Below are 18,219 nucleotides of genomic sequence, written 5' to 3' on the forward strand. Positions count from 1 at the left end.
TATTTCTTCATCAATTGAAACATCCATAAAGCTGGCAGTTTGTGAAGCACAGATTTCTGTCAGACCATGGAAACTTCCAAGTAAAAAGTGACAAGTAGATATTACTGTTTAAATCAGTCCCTCATTAGTATTTCGTATACAGCAGTTCCAAAGAAAGGGTTATTTTTATTCTTAAAATAATGAAACCGTCAAATCAATATTTTAGAATTAAATAGAACCAAGTATTTACTTCTTAATTTTATAAAAGATACTTGTGCAAGGTGTCTGAGGTAATTATTGTTTGATCTTTATGATAGGTTTTTTTTTTCCATCACTCAATTTTGTCTGATTTTTGGCCAAATGTTTGTCTTTTTTCCCCCTTCATGGTTGCTATTAAATAGGGAGATTTTACATACTGGGCTAGGAAATGATTAAATAATTTTATAATTGTATTGGTTCTAGAATATATAATTAGCATATTCTGGTGCATTGTGACTTGATTCGATCCACAGAATAGCTAAGTCCTTGTAGTACTAAGTCTTGCTTTAAATGGGATCTGTCATTATCTAAGAAAGAGATTTGAAAAGGAACTGATGGTGGAGAAAGAAGAAACCAGATTGGACTTAGAGTCGACTTCATAAAACTTTTTAAAGATTCCTTCAGTTATCTGCTTTCCTCTTATACATGATAGGTAATTTTCCTTGATGGTCAGCCATATGTTCTTGAGAGTAGTCCCTGATTTTGTAGTATTATAGTGAAGTCATAGAGGGATAACAACTTTCCCCCAATTAATTAATCTTTTTAAATATTTATTTTTGAGAGAGAGTGCAAACAAAGGGGCAGAGAAAATGGGAGACAGAAGATCTGAAGCGGGCTCTGTGTGGATAGCAGACAGCCTGATGTAGGCCTCAAACTCATGAACTTCGAGATCATGACCTGAGCCAAAGTTGGATGCTTAACCAACTGAACCACCCAGACGCCCCAAATTATTATTATTTAAAAAAAATTTGTTTTAACGTTTATTCATTTTTGAGAGCCAGAGAGACAGAATGCGAGCAGGGGAGGAGCAGAGAGAGAGAGAGGAAGACACAGAATCCAAAGCAGGCTCCAGGCTCTGAGCTGTCAGCACAGAGCCCGATGCGGGGCTCAAACCCACAAACCATGAGATCATGACCTGAGCTGAAGTTGGACACTTAACCAACTGAGCCATCCAGGTGCCCCCAAATTATTTTTTTAATATTAAGAATAAATTAGGATTTTGCTAGCTATTATATATTATACAGGATATAGCTATCCATGATAATAATGGATCTAGGCAATTCCCTTTCTTAATTACAAAAAGAAAGAATATCTATACAGTGGAACACACTGTGGAGCCTACCTTAACCAAGAGTCACAATACCAGCGATGGGACAAAGTGACATCATGTGGCTTCTGTTATGATGCACTGAGACAGACAGAATTAACTGTGCAGTTTTCCTGTTGAAAAATGTTTAACCTGAACCTGATCAAGAGGAAAAAATCAGACAAATCCAAATTGAGGGATATTCTCCCATGCAACAGGCCTGGATGCTTCAAAAATCTCCGTGTCAAAAACTATCCTGCCCTCTTCAACAAAAAGTTCTGGGGAGTACTTCTAGAGAAAAGGAGACCAGAGAGAAATGACAAGATAGTGATTTAAAGGATATGCTGGGACAATTCAGGAAATTTTAATATTAAATAATATATTGTGTGTCATTATATACTCATGTTATATGTTACATTTCCTGAATGTGATAATTATGTGCATGTAGGAAAGCACAGAACAAGAACCTTGTTCTGATTTAGGAGTCAAGGGTCACAATGTCTGTAAAACAACACACAGTGATAGAGCAAGAGTGTGAAAGAGCACACACCAGTATGCGAAATGTTGATAATCAGGGAAACTAAAAATAAATTAGAGCTTAACAGTTCATATTAGAGACTTTGCCTTCTGTCCCTCCCTCCAAAAATGTGTTGTAATTTATGGTAATTGCTTCTTCACCTGCCTTTTAAGCCTGCTAATAGAATAGAGGCATCCTTTTAGAATACCCATAGAATTATTTCTTCTTTGCATAATAACACAAGTGATACTGTAGTATTGCTTTTACAATAATAGTATAACCTGACATAAAATTTTAGAGGTGAAAAGCTTAGGTCTTGAAGTTTGAATTGGAGCTTTCTGAGAAAGTGGTATTTGATTGAGGAAACTAAGACCAGGTAAATAATTCTGGTCCTTTATTTCCTTTTAGATCACATAAAGCAATTAATTTAACTCAGCTAGATCCTTCTATTTTTTTTAATGTGGTAATTAGGGATGACCATGTGCAGAAGCAAAGCAGAAGCCGCAAACAGATACGGTACAATACCAATGTTCTGTACATGTTCTTATAGAGTGAAATCACAGTGCTCGATAATGCAGAGGTGACTTTTAAACAAAATTTGGTTTTGGTGTTTTCAGAAAATTTTTTGAAAATATTTATCCCGTTAAGTTTGTGTGTACATATATCTAAATTACTTTGTTTCTTTCTTAGAGGAGTGAATGTCGTTCCTTTTCTAGAACTCATTGGGTTACCTGACAGTGTAGTAAACATTCTGAAAAATTCCCAGAGTGGAAATGCCCTAACAGCATATGCCTTGTTTAAGGTAAGTACAGTTGTAAATCAGTTGCTCTTTACACTTAACCAATGACCTGCTCAGTTCCTCATAAAACTCCATATTAGTTCTTTTGTAACTTAAAATACCAAATTTCATGTATGTCTAATGGCTACAGTTTAAAATGTTTTTTAAGTTTCAAATTTTTAAGTATGGGGCGCCTGGGTGGCTCAGTCAGTTGAGTGTCTGACCGGCTCAGGTCATGATCTCACAGTTCGCGAGTTCAAGCCCTGCGTCAGGCTCTGTGCTGACAGCTCAGAGTCTGGAGTCTGCTTCCGATTCTGTGTCTACCTCTCTCTCTGCTCTTCTCCTGCTCACATGCTGTCTGTCTCTCTCAAAAATAAATAAAGATTAAAAAAAATTTTTTTTAATTAAAAATAAAAATTTTAAGTATAAATAAAATGATGGTTTAGGAAGAAGTGCCTTGAAAATAGGTAGATCATTCCTAACCTGTTGTGATCACACAAATGTGAAACAAATTTCCAGAAGTCATCTTTTTGACATTTCTCCCACTTACAGTATATTAATTTTCCTTATTCAGAGATCCACATGCCACCTGACTTTTAGTGATATTTAGCATTTATTTTTACAGTTTATAATAGTTCTTCTTAATAAGTAAAATAATAGTTTTTAGTTCAAATTGTTTTATGGGATAAACCTTAGACTTAGTAGCATTACATATATTTAATTTTAGAAGTTTACAGTTTTTAATACCTGTTCTCTGGATTTGAGACAATGACATCTTTATAAACAGAGTTTCTATATCTATTGGTCTTTATTTTAGAAAAGGAGATTCATTGTGAATTGTGGAAATTAGCCATATTAATCTAATTTTTCTCAGTTGACAGTTAAGAAGTTCTGTATGTCTTCATTCTAAGAAAGAAAACAAGTAGAAAACATTTGGAAGCTAGATGTTACTTTAATTCTGTTGTATAAAAATGCTTAGAATTATGGTTTTATAGTAGTATAAGTATCATTGTTTTGTTCTGTCATCTTCATTAAAATCCTCTGAAATCTTGGGAGATTTCCTTTTTTATTGTAATTTTGACCAGAGGTTTAACATTTAATTGCTGAGTTTTTCAACATTGAAATTTATTAAATTCATAAATTATCAAGTTTCTAGTTATAATGGGTATGATTATCATTTCCTTAATTATAATAGCTCCTTATCCTGTGCTCCCATATTATGTGTGTTCATATCCTGGTCTAGTGTTAGGGTTTTTTTGTTTTTGTTTTTTTAATGTTTGGTTTCTCTATTTGATTTTAAGAGCCTAGAATGGGAATTCAGAGTCATTTCTTCTTTCTCTTTGTTTTTGCTATGCCTGGTATTGTGCTTTGTCGGCACATTAGTGCTCAGTACATGTTTGTAGGTTGGGATTTGAAACATGAACTTGTACGTGTAGTTAGGTTAGTATCAGCAGTGTTTCTTCCCTCTCACTGTCCCTCTGAGGTGGGAAATGTGCAGGGGATTCTCCTGGGTATTTTCTGTAACCCACAGTTTCTCAGGTGGAGTAACAAAGACTGAGATTTATTGCTTCAATAAAGCAAAGCCCCAAAAAGAGGTGTGGCAAAGAGGAGAAAAACAACCTGTGTGTGACCTTCTGGTACTGACTGTGACACACTTGTCAGCCCGCTAGCACTGTCCTGAAAATGCACCTTTGTTTGAATTGACAAAAATTTTTTGAGCCCCTACTGTGTGCCAAGTGCCATTCTAGGTACTGGGAATAACTAATTCGATAAAATGGCACAAAGTACATGCCTTCATGGAACTTACATTCTAATAGTGGGAGGCAGTTAAGCAAAGAAAGTAAAGTTCACACACACACACACACACACACACACACACACACACACACACACACAGTGTTTAGATGATGGTAAATGCTCAGAAGAGAGAACAAACCAGCAAGAGAGGATGTGTTTGTTTTTGGGGTTTGTTTCTGGTTTTTGGTTTTGTTTTTGTTTTTTTCAGAGGGATGGTTGCCAGAAGGTGAGGGAGTAATCAGGCAGCTGTATGGGAGAAGAGCATTCAAGGAGGAGAAAGCCAAGTGCAAAGTCCTGAGGCTGCAGGATACCTTGCGTATTTGAGGGAACAGGGAGGAAGCCAGTGTGGCTGGGATGAGTGAACAGTAGAGAGGCAACAGAGGCCTTACAGGCCACTCTGGCTTTTACTCAGAGGAGATGGAAAGTCACTGGGCAATTTTGAGCATCTGACTTGTGTTTTAACAAAATCATTTTGGCTGCTGTATTGTCTGTATATATAGCAGGGCAAGTGCAGAAGCCCAGAGACCTAGCAAAGGAGGGTTTATTGCAGTGGTGTGTGTAAGAGCTGATAGAGGCTAGGACCCAGGTGGTAGCAGGAGAGGCACTAAGTAGTAGGTGGATTCTAGATATGTTTTGAAGGTGGAGCTGATGGAATTTTTTAATGGTTGAATGTAAATTATGCAAGAGAAAGGAGTCGAAACTGTCTTATAGATGTTTGGCTTGAGCAACTTAAGAATAGAGTTGCCATTTCCTGAGATGCAGACAGCTTTAAGAGGAGCAGGTTTGGGGTGGGACCATTGAACATCATGAGATCAGTTTTGAATAAATGATATTTTGAGATCCTATTAGATGTGCAGGCAGAAATGAGTAGGAGGTTGTATATACTGGAATTTAGGGAAAAGGCTCGGTCTGGAAATCTAAGAATCATTAATGTATAGATGGCACTACAGACATGAAACTGGAAAAGACTGCCAAGGGAGTGAGCGAGGCAGAGAAAAGGAGTGCAGGGACTGAATGCTGCCCCATAGTGCTCAGAGGTAGGCAACGGGAGGAGGAATGGACAGGTAGGACTGGAAAGTGGCAGCCTCTGAAGCTGAAGGAAACCAGGGAAGTGAGGGCGTGGCAGCCAGGTGAGGGCATGCTCCAAGGAGTAGATGGGGGCAGGGGGCTATCTCCATTGCCTCTAATGGTTCACAGGCCTCTACAGTGACTATGATGAGAGGTGGAGGGTGAACGCTCGGTTAGAGTAAGTTCAAGAGAGAATGAAGAGGGAAGTTGGAGGTAGAGAACAGAGGTGGCTCCTTCAAAGAGTTTTGGTACTGAATTTTGACACGGAAGCCTCAGAATGTGATATAGACTCTCTCCACTTTTGTGTTGCTCTTTGACCAGTTTGTCTGCTTTTTAGCTTTAGTCCTTAAATCTCTGGTCAGAGTTAAACCTGTGTGTGTCTGCAACATATGTACCAACTACTTTTTTTGGCTTCCTGGAAGTTCCCAGTTAGGATTCCAGACCCAGGGTGGGTTGTAATGAGAAAGTAGCATAAGGCCTGGAAAAGTCAAAGGGATTTGGAAGTGAAACTAAACTAAATTCAGTAAAGAATAAACATTTGGCTCATGTTTGCCTCTCGCCCATTTGAAGTAGTTTGGTTCTGGTTTAGTTCTAGATACACAGTCTATAGATTGGCAGGGTTTTTAAGGAACAGAAGCATTTGCATGTTTGTTGTTCGTAGTGATCCTGAGCCATCTTCCTCATATCCCAATGAGCATGTCCCCATGTTCACTAGCACATGGTTATAGGCCCCAGTGCTTCTATTGTAAATACTCTGTAGTCCTTGGGGCGCCTGGGTGGCTCAGTTGGTTAAGTGTCTGACTTTGACTCAGGTCATGGTCTTGTGGTTCGTTCGCTTGAGCCTTCTGTCAGGCTCTGTGCTGACAGCTCAGAGCCTGGAGCCTGCTTCAGATTCTGTGTTTCCCTCCCTCTCTGCCCCTTACCTGCTCATACTCTATCAAAAATTAAAAAAATAAACATTAAAAAAAATATTCTGTAATCTTTGGGTCAGTGCCTAAGTGACAGATATTTGTGAAATGCATTTACAGAAGAAGCATCCCTTGTTAGGAGGGTAAACCATGTGTGCTGTAACTATGTTGGCCTGATCAAGCAATAAAGTAATTTATGCTGTTTGGCTATTAGTAAGAATTTTAATTTCAAATTGTTTTTGCTTAAGACGATAATCATGATTGGCTGTTGATCTGCCTGTGTTTTCTCCTCAGATCGCAACACCTGCCCGATATACCGTGACTTTGGGAGGAACCTCCTTTACTGTGAAGTATTTGCGTAGTCGGGGCTACATGTCAACACCACCTCCTGTTAAGGAGTATCTGCAGGACAGGATGGAAGAGACCAAGGAGCTTCTCACAGAGAAAATGGAAGAAACAAAGGATAGACTCACTGAAAAATTACAGGAAACCAAAGAAAAAGTTTCTTTTAAGAAAAAAGTGGAATAGGGTGCCTTATATAACAAGTGACAGACAATTTCTGCACTTTAACCCTTTGGAGACTGCGCAAAGATACATGTTCCTGATTATTTTTTTGATTAGCTACCAAAATATACCAGTTCTCTGAGGGTTAAAGACCTAAGATACCTTTTTAAGGTTAAATATTACTAGAAAAATCAGTGTTCTTTTGGGGAAAAAAAAAAATGAACCCAGGTTAGAATGAACATCAATACCATTAAGCAGTGGTTAATATCTCATAAGTCAGATCTCTTTTTCAGGGTCTTAAGAATCATATTTGCTTTGTGTTTTGTTGCAACTATAATATATGCAATTGGGGCAGTTGACTCCTTGAATACCTGATGTGGCCCTAGACAGGATGTTAACACTGGGTTTTCATCTTTATGTTATACATTGAGCTTTTAACTATATTCATTTCTCAATGTGGAGACAAAACTATTATCAAAACTGCTAGTGAATAAGAGGATGTTTAGTGTTTCTGTAAAAACAGTATATAACAGTTACACACCAGTTAAAATGTACACTTTATATGAAGGAAGTTGAATAAAAATGGAGTCATACATGTGTAAATAGGATGTATTGGTTATATGTAAATGAAAAATTGAACCTTTGAAAATGATTTTTACCTGAAGCTTGTCATAATCAAAATTTTTAAAACAAATATATATGGCCATATACATACCTAGAGCATAAATCTCTACTGTGAGTCATTTGTGTTCTCTCTCAACTAATCTTTCAGAGGAAAAGTGAAAATAATACTACCTTAAGTTTATTGTTGAAATCAAATATTCTTAAGCCATGACTCAAGTTTGTGGTTCTCAAGCAGATACAGGTGTGGGAGGAAGGAAAGTGCCATTAGGTTGTCCCAGAGCTGAGTCACTCCCCCTGCCACGTGGCAGGCCTTTGTCTCCACAGGCCAACACTCTCTCTGTGTCTTTGTTTCAGAGTTCATGTTCATTTCATTGTGGAGTAAATTTTTAAATTGCTTTTAAACTGCTTTTTCCCTTTTAGTGAAATATCCTTTTTTCCTTATATTGAAATATGCTTGAGCATTTTACTTGAAAATTGTTTTAATAGCAAAGCTATCATTAAATTAATCTGTTTGGAATGAAATTCAGCCATTGTCAGGAGAGTTGCCCTGATTGAGTGCGTTTGAGGATGTGTGTGTCTGTTTCCTTTTGCTCTAACTGCTTTTACTTAAACTCTAACCCTTGAGTTGATATTCAGAACCTCTTTCTAGACCATCATTGTTTTGAGTGATATGATAAGGCAAGAGAATATCAAAGGGATTACAAGAAACAATCCTGTGCGGATCACTGCTATGGGGCAGGATTTATGTATTAAATATTTAGTTTGGCCAAATTTGGAGAATAAGTTAAAGGAAAAAAGGCTTACATATGATACATCTAATCATTGTATTGGAACATTTTGTAAGTTAATATGCTGTGTTTAGAATCTTTCCTTTTTTGTGGGGGAGGCAGGGTGGAGCAGCGAGGGGGCCACTGTTGCGTTACCACACACACTTTTATTCAGGCAGAACAGTTTGGTCTCCTGATACACAATGGAACCCATGATTTCAGATTGACAGCACATATTCAAATCTAAACACAGTTTACATGTTTTAGCTTGCTAATTAATCATATTTTGAAGATATTAAATGCTATTAACAAATTTCTTATTTTTTTTTAACCACTTGAGACTATGCCTTGTTTTAAAATCTAATATGAAACTTTTCTAAAACAAATTACTTTTATTTTTCACATTGCACAGGGCATATTTTCCAATAGGGGTAAATTTGGGATTCTTAGAAGTCAATAATCCTGAGACTAAGATTTGCTTTTCCTGACTATCCACTTTTTGTTCAATCCATTTGAATTTTGTTGCCCTCCAGTTTCATTATTGTGTTTATCCAGTTATAGAAAGTGAGATACTGATGAGTACTTTGAAATTGTTTAGTAAAATATTATATGAAATATGAGTTTTTTTGTCATTATTTATCATCAGGAATATTTGTATCCTATCAAATGCTGTTGCTACCATATTGCTAACCTAGTCTTTAAGGGAAGCTACAAATAGCTTAAAAGGAGATACTTGTAAATGTTTTGAATATTAATAGCACGCTAACAGAATATAGTAATGTGCATCAAGTTAAATAAATTACCGATATATATATATATATATATATATATATATATATATACACACACATACACACACACATATATATGTGTATGTGTGTGTGTACATACGCAGTAAATGTATACAGTTTGCTATATATAGTAAACTCCATTTCATTTACAGTCAACTTTGTACTTTGGATTAATTTGCCCCTACTTTCTGTGAGCAGTGAGGCAGAGCAGCACCCCAAGTCTGATATGCATATCTGTCTTTAAGATATGTTGACAGGATAAAGAGGGAGCTATGACTGAGATTTAACTTACATACTTTATATATAAAGTGGATGAAAAGGGTTTGCTCAGCAAATTAACAAAGGACATGAAAAATAGGTCAGGCAAGAGACTTAGTTTTTTCAAGAATAATAGCAAAACCAGCCTTTTAAAGTACCAAAACTATCTTTTACTGAAACAACCTTTTGCATACAACAGTGTACTATTTAGATTTCAACGAAGTAGAGAAAGAATGCATACATTGAGATTACCTTTCTCCCAGTAGTGAATGTAATAAAATTATGCCTTCAAATGTAATCTTTGGTTTATTTTTTTGTTACAGAATATACCCCCATTTATTTACAAATAAAAGACCCCACTGTAGTCTTTATGCTCCAGGATGAAATGGAACTATAGGCTGTCCTACTTCAGTGATCTTAGAAGGTAATTGCAGGAATTTGAAAGATCTTAATAGTTTGGGCTGAAGGTGTCTTGGGAGGAAAGAAGCAAGTATTAGACACATCTAGCTTTATCCTGTCTTCTTCCCACTGGGTTCAGGCCAGTGGGTTCAAGATTTCTTAATCCATTCAGGCATTATAAACAAGGCCACTGTATGGTAGAATATGGGGATGATGATGAAATGGACAGGAAGTGATTTTAACAAATAAGGCAGAAAAAGCGAGTGCATCTTTCCTGATATTTTTGAAATCTCATTTTTGTAAAATGTATTTGTGAGATATACATTTCTGAAAAATACTTTTTTTTCATGGTAGACACATTTCTTCTGTTGGCTACAGTTCATCTTTTGAAATGGGAATCTTCATTTATTTGAGATTTTCAAAATTGGGTCTCTATAGGGCCTAAGGTAAAACATTTAATCAAATGTTACCAAAGTTAGTTTGAAATATTTTGCTGTATTAAAAGCTTACTACATTGACTTTATCCATGTCACAGTCAAAATGCATCAAATCATATTGGCCTAGCGCTGAAGTAGCACGGGAGCTTTCAAATAGAGTATGAGCCTCTCTGCTGCCTTGGAATTGAACAACTTGAACCAGAAATCTATAGAACTGGAGGTGGGTACTTTTAATTATTCACTGCAAATATGACCTTTGTCCAGTCTCTGTTGTCCATCTGTATGTCATGTAGTATCAAGATGGCATTCAATGAGATTCCACAAGATTTTGCCGCATGTACCTAAAGGTACAGCAGAGTCCAGACTTCATCCTTCTCCCTTAGAGACTTGAATGGCCTAGGGGTCCCACTCCTTTCCAGAACCTATCTTCAGCCATGAGTTTTGGCCTAGCCTTTTGATTCTTGAAAGCTCCTCCTACAGTTTGAACTTGTAACTTATATTTGAGAAAAGCTGAGTCAGGCCAATTGGATATATTTTTCCCTCTGTGAGATTTTTCTTTTGTGACTTCTGTGTCACATTGGTTCATTTTAACTAGTCAAAACAAGTTTTTGATTGTCATGCTTCTTCGGGGTTAGGCTTTGAAAATCAAGCTGTATTCTTCCCTATGCATCATTGACAATCACCAACAATAATAATTACAGATCATAATTATCTTGTGGCAATTATCTGGCTATTTTGATAAGTATGATTTTCTTAGTAGAAAGAATGCATCTTGATTTCAGAAACCTTCAGGGCAGAATATAATGTTGAGCCTGATCTTTATTCTGATGGCTTGATTGGACAGCCATGATGGGGAAGTGCACAGGCAGCCAAAGAGTCATTCTCAGAGCATGTAGTTTCTCTTCACAGATGGGAGTACTCATGGAGAATAAGACAAAAGAGCGCTTTTCACATTGTGTTTTCTCTGGAACAGCATGGTCTATGAGAGCAGAAGTTACAGGACTGTTAAAAGATGTTCCACATGCTGCCAGAATGTATCTTCATTCTTCCTGAAAGTGCGGATTGCGTAGAGCTTGCTTTCTTCTTTCCTTCCCTCTCCCTCTGTCCAGCTTTTTATGTTTTGAGTTTTGATCAGTTTAAATGTTAGAAAACTCTCTTTGAAGTGAAAAAGGAAACAGCGAGTGTGCACATGACCTTGCCTGATTTTCCATGTGGTGAAGGCCAGTTTTCCCTGTCTGTCTCTAGTGGGCAGGTCCACATGGCCCAGGTTTCAGGAAGAGTGGGACAGTAAACTTCCAGTTCCCTGACTTTTTAATCAAATACATGGTGAAAGCCTTTTACTCTATTTTGATAATTCCTTAAATGTTACTCTAAGCATGTGACATAGGAAATTATGGCAAATCTCTATCTTCCCTTTTGCCAATTAGATGTTTTAGCTCCTTAAATTACATTTTTTAAAGAATCATATAGCATTTTCTCAATGTACACAAATATTTTAGCTATTACTTTTTATGAACCTCTAAGTAGTAGATTTGAAATTCTATAATGATTGATTGAAGCATGTTTTAATTAGTTTGCGTTTTATTGAATATGAGTCAGTATTTTCTTTGGATGCTTAATGTGGTGACTTAATTGTCATCATTGCTTTTACTTTTCTAAGAATAGTGGCTGCTTTTGTTCTCCCTTATGCAAAGGGTGCTAAAAGCGAGGTCTGTGAAGTCTTCAAATACCCGTGGCTCTGACTGCCCTTCAGTTACCTCTGGAGATAGAATTACAGGGCTTGGTTGCCATGGTGTTCCATCAACACGCACTTTTTATTCGGCCGTTAAAGAGGATGCAGGATATGGTGTGTCATAATTAAAGTTATTACTTCTTTTGGTTCAGAAATAAGGGACAAGTTTAATAGTGTCCCAAAAAAGTTGAAATATCATCAAACACTTTTGTCCACAAAACCTAATGCAGCTTTCATTGAGAAATCTAGATCATTAAGTAACTGCACTATTTTGGAAGCATTTTAGATTAATAGGAGTTTTTCGAGTCATGTAACCAAGGCTTGCAGCGAAGTTTATTAGAATTTTGCTTTTAGTGGGTCATTTTAGAACTGAAAACAGTATTTTTTTAGTTTTTTAATGTTTATTTTTGAGAGAGAGAGAGAGAGAGAGAGCGAGTGGGGGAGGTGCAGAGAGAGACGGAGACACAGGACTCAAAGCAGGCTCCAGGCTCTCAGCTGTCAGCACAGAGCCCGATGCAGGGCTCAAACCCATGGACTCACGGACCGTCAGATCATGACCTGAGCCAAAGTTAGCCGCCCAACCAACTGAGCCACCCAGGCACCCTGAAACCAGTATTTTTTAATTGAAGAAAGGCACAGGAGAGCTGGGTCTGGAATTCAGATCCCAACTTTCAGTTTATTTAGTTTTGTGCCAGGCATGAAAATAAAGCAAGTCCATGCTTTGGGTCTTTTGAAATTTTTTGTATTTTTGAAGCTAAAGCTCATTTATTAACATTCTTTACCCTCTCTTCTGCTGATGCCTTCCATCTTCTTTTGGCTTTTAACTTTATAATTTTTCTTTAATTCTTTCAGTCTACTATTTTCATCCTTCTCTCTTTAAAGTAGCAGTAAGGGGAAAGAGTAGCTATTCCATTATTTCATATTTGGTTACAGAAAAGAAACATTGCTTCTTTTCTTGTGCTCCAGTTTCATTTCCCTCAGCATGTGACACAGGAAGATTTGCCCAGGGCCAGGCAATGCTGGCATCTTATTGCTATCCAGGTTGACTTTGGCAAAGCAGTTAGTAGCTAATTTCAAACACCTAAATCCATACTGGAGAGCAAGTAATCAAAACTTCGGTAATTAGATCTAGTCTTTATACATCTGCACATTTAATATTTCATATATCCAAAGAGGATTTGACCTTAGGAAATCCCACATTATCCCCTTGGTAAAAGGGAGTTTGCTTTTTCCTTTTGTTCCTGTGTGGAGGGTTGCATTAGTGGTCATGATGTCTGAGCCTGTATCTGTTGCATACTTAGAGCCAGCTCAGATTGGAATTTTCCATTTACTTGGGGGCCTATCACTGGAATATCTGAAGCGATCATAAGCTGGCATTTGTGGAAATTTTTAGCACTGATAAGTTCAGTATATCCCTCATTAAGAACAGGTTTCACCAAAGGACAGAGGTTGGCTTTACTGAGTCCCAGGAAAATGACCAAATATAAACCCTGGCACATCATACACCAGTGAGCGGTTATGCAAATGGTGTTGCAGAGAAAAGCTGTATTCTTCATAGTGTTGTCTTGTTATATACTTTCTGTGCAGAGAGACGTGTTCAGACATTAGTGGACCTGATAGTCTAAAACTTGCTGTGCTATATTTGCCTTGTGTCCTTCCGTCACTCACATAGCACACATGCATCCTTCACAGCTGAACAGCAAAGGTGGTGAGAACCAGATATGCTCTTGTTCATGGGCAGCAGCCCCTCTGTCAGAATGCAGAGCACTGGGCAGGTTGCCACATCTGGCCTCACTGCCTCTGTTGCTGTGTTTGGCTGAAACACTGGCAGGCAGAGACTAGCCCATGGAGAAAGAAACATCAGAGTGAGAAATGGAGAGCACCAAACTATTCTCTCCTGGGGTTTCCACATTTTGTTTCTAAGACTATAAGAGACACACACACCCTGTTCCCTGCCCTGCAATGTGGTTCATTAACCAGAAAATCTGTATATGTCTATAATAATGTAGGGAGAAACATGTGTTTTACATAAAACCTATGGGAAGGAAATTTTAGGGCTGGTGATTTAGTTTTTATCTTGACATTGGATACTTCAAACCTACATTGTACTAGTTGCCAGAGCATTAAAATCAGTGACTATTTTTCTCCAGTTTTATTGAGAAATAATTGATATGCATCACTCTATAAGGTGTACTGCATGATGGTTTGATTTGTATATATTGTGAAATGCTCCCCACAATAGGTTTAGTTAACATTCATCATCTCATATGGACAGAATAAAAAGAAAAAACAAAGTGATGAGAGACAACACTCTTAAAAACTTATCATAGGGCGGGGTTAGCTGCAGTCATCAGGTTGTGTAGTACATCCTAGTGCCTAATTTATCTAATAACTGTAAGTTTGTACCTTTTGAACGAGCTTCTTCTAATTCCCCTCCCTATACTCTACCCTCCCCCCCTCCACCAGTAACCTATAAACCTGATCTCTTTTTCTATCACTTTGGTAGGGTTTTTTTGGTTGGTTGCTTTTTAACGTTCCACATATAAGTAAGATCATATAGTTTGTTTTTCTATGACCTATTTCAATTAACAAAATACCTTCAAGATCCATCCATGTTGTTGCATGTGATAGGATTTCCTTTTTTTTTTTTTTAATGGCTGAATAATATTCACTGTGTGTGCATGCATACATTAGCACCACCGCCACCCCACCATCTTTATTCATTCATCCATTGATGGACACTTAGGTCGTTTCCATGTCTTGCCTATTGTAAATAATTCTGCTGGGATCATAGGGGTGCATATATCTTTGAGTTAGTGTTTTCATATATTCCTTTGGATATATTCCCAGAAGTGGGATTACTAGATCATATGCTAGTTCTATTTTTAATTTTTTGAGGATCCAGGGGTGCCTGGGTGGCTCAGTCGGTTGGGCGTCTGACTTCAGCTCAGGTCATGATCTCACGGTTTGAGTTCGAGCCCCGCATCGGGCTCTGTGCTAACAGCTCGGAGCCTGGAGCCTGGAGCCTACTTCGGATTCTGTGTCTCCCCCTCTCTGTGCCTCTCCCCTGCTCATGCTCAGTCTCTCTCTATCTCTCAATAATGAATAAATGTTAAAAAAATTTTTTTTAAATAAAAATTTTTTGAGGATCCTCCATACAGTTTTCCATAGTGGCTTGTTCCAATTCACAGTTCCACCAGCAGTGCATGAGGGTTCCCTTTTCTCCACATCCTTGCCAGTACTAATTGTCTCTTATCCTTTTGATGATGGCCATTCTAACAGGTGTGACATGATATCTCATTGTGATTTTAATTTGCATTTCCCTAATGACTAGTGATATTGAGCATTTTTTCATGTACCTGTTGAGCTTTCATATATCTTCTTTGGAGAAATGTTGGAGTTCTTTGCCCATTTTCTAATTGGGTTGTTTTGTTATGGAGTTGTAGGAGTTCTTTATATATTTTGGATATTAACCTCTTACCGGCTATATGGTTTGTAAATATTTTCTCCCATTCAGTAGGTTGGCTTTTCATTTTGTTGATGGTTTTCTTTTGCTGTGCAGAAGCTTTTTAGTTTGATTTAGTTTCACTTGTTTGTATCTTATGTTGTTGCTTACATTTTAGGTGTGACTTCCAAAAAATCATTACAAAGTCCTCTGCCAATGAGCTTTTATCTTGTGTCTTCTAAGAATTTCATGGTTTTAGATTGTAAGTCTTTAATCTATTTAGAATTAATTTTTGTGAGTGGTATAAGATAGAGGTCAAGTTTTATCCTTTCACATGTGAATATCCAGTTTTCCCAGCACCATTTACTGAAAAGACTATCTTTTCTCCATTGTGTGTCTTTGACTCCCTTGTCAAATATTAGTTGACCATATATGCTTGGGTTTATTTCTGGGCTCTTGATTCTTTTCCATTGGTGTATTGGTCTGTTTTTATGTCAGCACCATACTGTTTTAATGGCTATAACTTTATGGTGTGGCTTGAAATCAGGAGATGTGGTGCCTCCTGCTTTGTTCTTTCTTTCCCAGGATTTCTTTTGGGTATTTGGGTTTTTGTTTTTGTTTTTGTGGTTCCATCTAGATTTTAGGAGGGTTTTTTTCTATTTCTATAAAAAATGCCATTGGAAATTTTATAAAGGTTGCATTAAATCTATAGATGGCTTTTGGTAGTATTGACATTTTACTAATAATAATTCTTCCAGTCCATGAACATGGGATGCTATTCCATTTATTTGTGTCTTCTTAAATTTACCAGTGTCTTGTAGTTTTCAGAGTAGAGATCTTTTACCTACTTGGTTAAATTTATTCCTAAGTATTTTATTGTTTTTGGTGCTATTATAAATGGTATCAGTTTCTTCATTGTTTTTTCAGAAAGTTCATTATTGGTAGCAGAAAGTTCATCGTTAGGGGCACCTGGGTGGCTCAGTTGGTTAAGCATCTGACTCTTGGTTTTAGCTCAGGTCATGATCTCACAGTTTTTGAGTTCAAGCCCTGCATCCAGCTCTGCACTGACAGCATGGAGCCTACTTGGGATTCTCTTTGTCCCTCAAAGTCTTTCTCTGCCCCTCCCCTGCTCACTCTGTCTCTCTCTCTCAAAATAAATAAACTAAAAGAAAAAAAAATCATTGTTAGTATATAGAAATGTTACTGATTTTGTGTGTTAATTTTATATCCTGTAACTTCACTGAATTTGTTGATTGCTTCTAACAATTTTTTGGTTGTGACTTTAGGATTTTCTGTATATAAAATCAGGGCATCTGCAAATAGAGACAATTTTATTTCTTCCTTTTCAATTCTGATAACTTTTCTTTTTCTTGCCTGACTGCTCTAACTAGGACTTCCCAGTACTGTGTTGAATAGGAGTGGTGAGAGTGGCAACTTTGTCTTATTCCCAATCTTAGACAAAAAGCTTTCAACCTTTTACCATTGAGTATGATGTTAGCTGTGTGCTTGTCACATATGCCCTTTATTATAAGGTGTGTTCCTTCTGTGCCTAATTTAAGTGTTTTTATCATGAACAGATTTGTTTTAAATACATGTTTTTGATGTTTATTTTTGAGAGAGGGAGAGACAGAGCGTGAGTGGGGGAGGGGCAGAGAGAGAGGGAGACACAGAATCCGAAGCTGAGCTGTCAGCACAGAGCCGGACACGGGGCTGGAACTCACGAACTGCAAGATTATGACCTGAGCCGAAGTTGGATGCTTAACCAACTGAGCCACCCAGGCACCCCATGAACAGATTTTGAATTTTGTCAAATCCCTTTTCTGCATCTCCTGAGATGATACTATTTTCTTTCCTTCTATTAATGTGATGTGTCACATTGGTTAATTTGCCACTGTTGAGTTATCCTTACATCACAGGGATGAATCCCACTTGATTACGGTGAATGATCCTTTTAGTGCTGCTGAATTGGTTTGCTAATATCTTGTTGAGCATTTTTGCATCTCTCTTCATCAGGGATATTGGCTTATAGTTTTATTTTCTACTAGTGTCCTTATCTGGCTTTGGTATCAGGGTAATGTTGGCCTTATAAAATGAGTTTGGGAGTATTCTCTCCTCTTCAGTTTTTTGGAAGAGTTTGAGAAGAATGGGGTTACTTCTTTCAATGTTCGGTAAAATTTACCAGTGAAGCCATCTGGCCCTGGGCTTTTCTTTGTTGGGACATTTTTTTATTACTGATTCAATCTCCTTACTAGTAGTCTGTTCAGATTTTCTGTTTCTTCCTGATTCAGTCTTAGTGGGTTGTATGTTTCTAAGAATTTTTCCTTTCTTCTAGGTGGTCTAAGTTGTTGGCATATGGTTGCTCAGAGTAGCCTCTTATGATTGAATTTCTGTGGTATCAGTTTCCCTTTTCACTTATAATTTTGTAACTTTGTTGATTTGTTCTTTTTTTTCTTGGTTTGTCAATTTTGTTTATCTCTTCTAAGAGCCAACTCTTAGTTTGGTTAAGCTTTTCTGTTGTTTTTCTATTCTCTGTTTCACTATTTCTGCTCTGATTTTTATTTCCTTCTTTCAGCTAACTTTGGGCTCACTTTGTTCTTTTTCTAGTTCCTTAAGACTAGAGGTATAGGTTGTTTATTTGGTATCTTTCTTGCTTGTTAAGGTAGGTGTTTATTGCTATGAATGTCCTTAGAACTGCTTTTGCAGCATCCTATAGATTCTGATATTTTTTGTCTCCATTTTTGATTGTCTCAAGAAACTTTTATTTAAAAAAAAAAAGTGTACTTTGAGAGAGAGAGAGAGAGAGAATGCAAAGCAAGAGAAAGGGGAGGGGCAGAGAGAGAGGGAGGGAGAGAATCTCAAGCAGGCCTCAC

At 37.3% G+C, this 18,219-nt stretch overlaps 1 protein-coding gene across 4 annotated transcripts in view; it reads left to right on the forward strand.

Annotated features, from left to right (window-relative positions):
- FAM210A (family with sequence similarity 210 member A) overlaps positions 1-8,907 on the forward strand; it is a 28,987-nt gene extending 20,080 nt beyond the window's left edge. For all 4 annotated transcript variants that reach the window (XM_053902342.1, XM_019433877.2, XM_053902341.1 and 1 more), the window contains 2 exons: positions 2,532-2,643; positions 6,687-8,907. In XM_053902342.1, the coding sequence (XP_053758317.1) occupies positions 2,532-2,643; positions 6,687-6,920 (346 nt within the window). In that variant the 3' untranslated portion in view covers positions 6,921-8,907. The remainder of the gene's footprint in view (positions 1-2,531; positions 2,644-6,686) is intronic.
- Positions 8,908-18,219: the final 9,312 nt, after the last annotated feature.

This window comes from Panthera pardus, unplaced genomic scaffold, assembly GCF_024362965.1.
Source record: "Panthera pardus isolate Hobbes unplaced genomic scaffold, ASM2436296v1 HiC_scaffold_15, whole genome shotgun sequence".
NCBI lineage: Eukaryota > Metazoa > Chordata > Mammalia > Carnivora > Felidae > Panthera > Panthera pardus.